Genomic DNA, 6,237 nt, shown 5'->3' with positions numbered 1-6,237 from the left:
TTTTTTTTTCAGGCTTTCCTGTGCCTTTAGTAAACTGTGTTAAAGATCTGCCTGGCAACCTTTTCATATATATCTATAAATATAAAAATTAAATAAATAAATGTGTCCGTAACCAATTCAAACACTGAGTATTTTGATAAGTGCCTTGTTATATGGTGGTATCTGGCTGTTTCTGACCCTCAGCTGTATAATGGCAACTCACATGTGGCTCTGGAAAAATAGTGAGAACTCACAGAATTAAACACCCACACATTCACCTATTGTTAGCAAAGCGGTTGTCCATGTGATGTACGTTGTGCTCGTTCAGCTTGTTTTTTGATTAGAATCCCAACCTTGTCTTGTTTCCTGTAACTTCAGCTGCACGCAGGCCCTTTGAGGACAAGGACAATCACCCAGTGTAAATTAAAAGTGGTTTCTCTCTGTGGTCCTTGGTCGTTTTTCTGAATCATAATGTCAGCTGAAGGTACTGCATATGAATTAATGTAGTTATTATGTAATCATAATGTACCCATCCTCACAACTCACTGCTTCCTAGAAAACTTTAACACAGCTTGAAATCTCCCAGGGTCCTATTTTTCACACAATTAGTCCACTTCAGAGCTTCAGAACCGGAAAAACAAGCTCTAGTTCAAACGGCGGAAAACAACTTTTCAATTTGTTTTTGTCCACATCCCATGTTGCTCACCAACAGCTGAGGCCGAGACGGTGGAGAGGGAAATGGGAGCCAGCCTCAGAGTAAACACTTCACGTCACTGAACACCTGCTTTGCCCTTTTGGTTCCGTGGGAGAAAACACACTGAGGCTGCACTTTAGCACATAACTGCCCTATTTGCTCGGCGCATTCGCCGCAGACAACAATAGCCAAGTGTCTCTCAGGGTTTTACGAGCTGTGGGTGGGTTTGTTCAAGAATTTGGAACTGTTTATCTTACCTGTTAGTTATACAGCTTCAGGTGGCTGTCAGCCAAAAAGAGATTGATTCATGTTATTAAAACTTTAACGGAAGTGTTACTCATAACTGATTCAGTGATAGGTATATCAAATAAAACCTCAAAAAGTATTATAATCAGATTCAAAAGATTGCACAATAGTACTACTACCCCATAGCTATCGCCAATTTTTAGTTTTTTTTTTTTTTACCTGTTAGTAAAAAATGTTGGGTAATAAACTTCTTCCTAAAAGAATCTGAAAGATTTCACCTCACATTCATGTCAAAACATTTGGTTAAAGAATAAKACGATACACCCAAACTAAAGGATTTCTTTGTTATTTTGTATTTTAGTTTAGATTTACTGCATGTGCTATAGTAATAAAGCTTATTTCTGTTTTATTCTGAAATAGTTTCTGTCTTTACACCTTATGTAGCTTTACTTCCTGTTTTATTTTGTAGTGTTTCCTCTGTTGTATATCCTGTTAAGTTTGTTTCCTCTGTTGTATATCCTGTTAAGTTTACGTTTCAGTTTAGTTTCAAACCAAGCACTGGTTTGCTGATTGCTGCATTTGGACTGTGTTAGCCATTAAATCATTTATTTTAAATGTATTTTTTCTGTTGTTTAGTATGCTTTATTTATGCTTTACATCTTTCCTTGCCATGATCTGTTACTTGTGTTTACCACTTTACCAGTCGTTTTTATTTGTCACATTTGAACATTTTATTAATATAATATATAATATAATAAAATCTTGTTTGAGAAGCTCAACAAACCATACAAAGCTTTTAGGGATGAACTCACTTATCAAAATTTTAGGTAGAATTGTATGACAGTAAGATTTCTGCAGGCTCATTAGTTGGCATAAGTTTTTTTTTTTGTTTGTTTCTAAAGCCCACGTTTTCTACAGCTCTTTCACAGTTTTTACTAATATTCAAATAAATTTAGTAACTTTGTAAGTTTTCTAAAAATAATTTAGCAGTAGAGCAAAGGATAATGTGAGTGTGGAGGATGAGTGTGTGAGGATGCGTTATTAATGTGTACAATGTTTGTTCGTTCCACATTTCAACCTCAGTGACCCTACATCCTGTTATAGCTTTGGGTCTTTTTTGTGTGTTTTCACACAGCAGTGTTAAAACAGCAGCATTTTTTTAACAACCAGCTGCTCAGTTACTGGAAATCCTGAGATTGAGTGAACTTACAGGAACAGCAAACTTGCCACAAACATGCTCTCACACAAGCGTAAAAAAGTGCAACAGCAGGGTTGAAAACAAGTTTATGACAACATTTTGTCGCTCACAAAGCCCCTGGCTCCAGGCCAGTGTTGCCCAGGGCCAAACCACAGAGTCCTGACATCAAGCAGAAGGCTGGTGGTTGTCTCATCGTTATGTTACTCACCTTCTGTTTCTGCTCTGAGATTGGTGAATTCAGGAGTTAACCAGCTCCTCCCTTACCCACCTGTGGTATATCAGCCTCCAGGGGTGGGCGGATAAGTCTTCACCAACCCATGAGTCAGGCATTACTATCTATTTTGTTCAGTGACAAGTTTAAACACTTCCAAAATTGGCTTCTTGCATCATTTGCTAATTTGGAGGTACTTGCATCAGTCTACTTAAAGCGATGAAGTGATTTACTAAGCAATAGTGCTTTTGTAATGTGAAAACTCCTTTAATAGACCCTTGTTTAATCCATGGCCAATGTTTTATTTTATTTATTTATTTTTTCCAGTCAGGCGCCAAGGCTACCCAAAGCAGGGGAAACCATCCATGGTCACAAGTTCTTCATTGGCTTTGGTGGGAAGGGGGCCAACCAGTGCGTTCAGGCTGCCAGACTGGGAGTCAAAACTGCTATGATCTGCAAGGTTTGACATCATTATAAAGTTTGCAGCCAAATGCTGCTGTTGTACCATTTGACTGTGAGTTGGTGTTTGGCTTTGTTTAGATTTCTGCATATATTTTTTTTCACTCTTTGAAAAGAAAGTACCTTTGCTTTTGTCCAACCTCTGGCTTGTCCATGTCGTACTCCGTAAAAACAACCATCCATTAGCCACCATAGCTCACCAACTACCATAAAAACAAACATTTTAACTTCATTCAGACATCAGTCACTTCACAACATCAACTGTCCATGCCTCATTTTCTCATGATCAATAACTTAGCACATGTATTCGCCCACTCATGCTCGTACACCTTCAAACAAGCCTATTCCCAAACCATCTAACCCCGAGTCTCCAATCAGTAGGCTCAGCATGGCTCTTCAACCTGAGCACTAAAACACCAAAGCCTCACCTCTGTCAGAACAAAGAGGCTTGATCGATAACAAACTAGTGCGGGAGGAGTTCTCCGGGCATGGGGAGAACCCAAAAATAGACACCCAGGCATGTCAAAAAACATCCAAGACGAAAGGCCGCTCTTTAAAGAGAAATGGGGCCAAGCAGCCAATACCATCCCAACCCACAATCATAGGCAGCTAGAAATGCTTGCATTCTGGCAAGTTTTTTTAGAAAGCGTGGGTTCGAAGTAGATGCCTTGGGGCAAGGTGGGGACCCCTTCGACAACTCGACGTAGCTACAGATGTGGACATCCCAAAGCGAGTAAGGGAAAGAGGGGAAGGAGGGAAGGAAGACAATAGCGAGGTGGGTATGAAGAGGCGTGAAGGCGGGGTTATCGTGTCTTCAAGGCTTGGCGCAGCTGGTCGTGTGTTTGCGAGTGTGTGCATCTCTTGGCTTTGTTTGTTTGTTTTTGCACATTTTCGGCAACGGCACCATGCCAGTATGCTGGCAGGGCACACAACCATCTAGCCCAACTGAGATTTGAGTATTTCACTTTTCAAAAGTTGCCGCTAACCAAGTCTGACCCTACTTGACACTCTCTTTGTTGAAATTGTTGTTGTTTTTTTCAATCTCTTCTAGGTTGGTAAAGACTTCTTTGGAGACAATTATATCCAGAATTTCAAGGACAATGGTGTATACACAGGTAGTGTAACTCTTTTCCTACAACACAGCCTGAATGAATTGCCATTGCCATGGTACTCTGCAGAAAGGTCACATTAAGAGAAATGCTTTATAGTCTTTCACCATTTTATGTTACTTAAGGCTTTGGGAAACACTGGCATGTTTGCTCTAATCTTATAGTCAATAGTGCTAAATTGTTTCTTACAAAGATGCTTTTCAAATTGGACAAAGAAACCTGAAAACTGTTATTAGCCTAATGCYTACCAAGCAACTGGTATGGTTACCATCCCAACATTTTGTCTTTTAGATGTGTGTGATAAAAATGTGAGGGCTTGGAATAAACTTGTCTTTCAGAAAAGCTAAAATATTGGATGCTTTTAAAGTTGCTTTCTCTTTTCTTTCCTGCCTCAGACTTTGTCTGGCAGACTTCAGATGCAGCCACAGGAGCTGCTTCAATCACCGTCAACGACGCAGGTAAACGCTAACCTATACTGCCCTGCTGAGATTCGAAAAGCTCTTTGAGTTGCAGAAATGATTTCATGCATACACAGCAGAGAGTACCTGTAGGCTATCAGCATGGCCTTTTTCTACTATTATACACACACACACACACACACACACACACACTCACACACAGTACACCCATGTACTCAACATTTAAGTAGTACCTTTTCAGGAGATTGGAATCGGTGGATATACTCGCACTCTCTCACTCACACACACAGACACACACCCCAAAACACACATGCAATCAGTTATAAGACTGCAGCATACAGTATCTAGCAGTAGTTCCGGGGCTTCCATTTGCTTCCTTTTTTGCAGTCTACCATTATATCAGTTAAATGACAGATGCTGTTAGTTCACTATATAAATCTATTTGCAACAGAACATTGATCACACTTGGGGTTTAAAAATGGGTTTAAATTAAATGTTTTACAAAAAATAAATAAATATATATTTAACCCATGAGAATCTGGTCACATTTAAAGGAAACTTCCTTGTAACATTTCATTTTGTAGATTTTATTTTATCTTTTYTTTGACATATTTTTTACTTATCAATCCTAACTTCTGAAACTAGATGTAAAATGACTAATATGTATATATTTGAGTTCCTAACATTTGAGCCTGTATTATAAGTTGCTTTTGCTATAATGTTTATGATTTTTTAAGTGTATATTTGGACATATTGTGTCAAACCTTAAAGGAAAAAAATATTCAAATGCAGTCTTACTGAGAACTACTTCTGTGCATTGCATCTGATCTTAATAGGATAAAACTACAGTGAATCCTTAATAAATTAAATGAAAATAACATTTTCCATATACCCTAAAGTATGATTATTATTGGATTGCGCAGTAAACCACACCAGTCTCTCACAAAACCCAATATTTTTGGACTCAATGATTCTTGTGTTGACTCACATTTATCTTAAAAAAATCATTTTGTTTCCTTGCATCTTTTTTGGTTGTCCAGGTGAAAATGCTATTGTGATTGTGGCTGGTGCTAACATGCTGTTGGGCAGTGAGGAACTGCAACAAGCTCTTCCAGCCATTAGAAAAGCAAAAGTGTTGGTGTGTCAGCTGGAGATCAATCCACAGATTTCCTTCCAGGCTCTACAAATGGCTCGTGACAACAAAGGTCAGTCAGTCTCTGTCTACATCACGCATGGCAGAAAGTCCTCAGTAAATAGTGTATTGGGGGAAAAAAATTAAATCACAAGTATCAGAAGTCAAATTTTTGAGTGTATGTCATAGAGCAGATCGTAACATTTCAGCATTATAAACTGAGTTTGTATTCATCAGCTGTGGTTATTTTGGACTTTAAAGGCCCAGTTGGTTCTGTGTTTTATCATTTTCCAAAAATGTTTTCTTAAGGCACAAGATATTTTGTTTATATATTTAGACTATGATTTTATTTTAGAATTAATCAACCAAATGCATTTTTTTGTTAACATAAATTCAGTATAACCCATGTTGGGTGGAAAGTAGTTGACAAAGTTACAGCAAATTTTGAGGTCATTGCGAATTAATGCTGTGGAGTAAATACCCCCCCACCCAAAAAAAAAGTCCAAAGACACTTTGCAAATAACTAATGCAGTATAATCCAGTTTTCTGCAGGCCATCTGTGTTCTCAGATGTGAGTATATATGCTGCTTCTGTCATAATCCTCATTGATGACCAAATTGAGCCTCTTCCTCTGGCCTTGGGATCAATTTGCAAATGACCAAATTTGGACACGAGGGTTGAGCTGGAGAGTGACACTTAAAACTTAACAAAACAAAATATGTATCTTACCATACCATACCATACCATACCATACCATACCATACCATACCATACCATACCATACCATACC

At 38.4% G+C, this 6,237-nt stretch overlaps 1 protein-coding gene across 2 annotated transcripts in view; it reads left to right on the top strand.

Annotated features, from left to right (window-relative positions):
• The window catches only part of rbks (ribokinase), a 35,213-nt gene that overhangs the window by 4,684 nt on the left and 24,292 nt on the right, over positions 1-6,237 (top strand). For both annotated transcript variants that reach the window (XM_014010021.1, XM_014010014.1), the window contains exons 3-6: positions 2,656-2,788; positions 3,839-3,902; positions 4,292-4,354; positions 5,356-5,520. In XM_014010021.1, coding sequence (XP_013865475.1) covers positions 2,656-2,788; positions 3,839-3,902; positions 4,292-4,354; positions 5,356-5,520 — 425 coding nt within the window. The remainder of the gene's footprint in view (positions 1-2,655; positions 2,789-3,838; positions 3,903-4,291; positions 4,355-5,355; positions 5,521-6,237) is intronic.

Source organism: Austrofundulus limnaeus, unplaced genomic scaffold (assembly GCF_001266775.1).
Source record: "Austrofundulus limnaeus strain Quisiro unplaced genomic scaffold, Austrofundulus_limnaeus-1.0 Scaffold2, whole genome shotgun sequence".
Lineage (NCBI taxonomy): Eukaryota > Metazoa > Chordata > Actinopteri > Cyprinodontiformes > Rivulidae > Austrofundulus > Austrofundulus limnaeus.
Note: the sequence above shows the minus strand (reverse complement) of the source record. Positions and strands in the feature narration are given on the sequence as shown.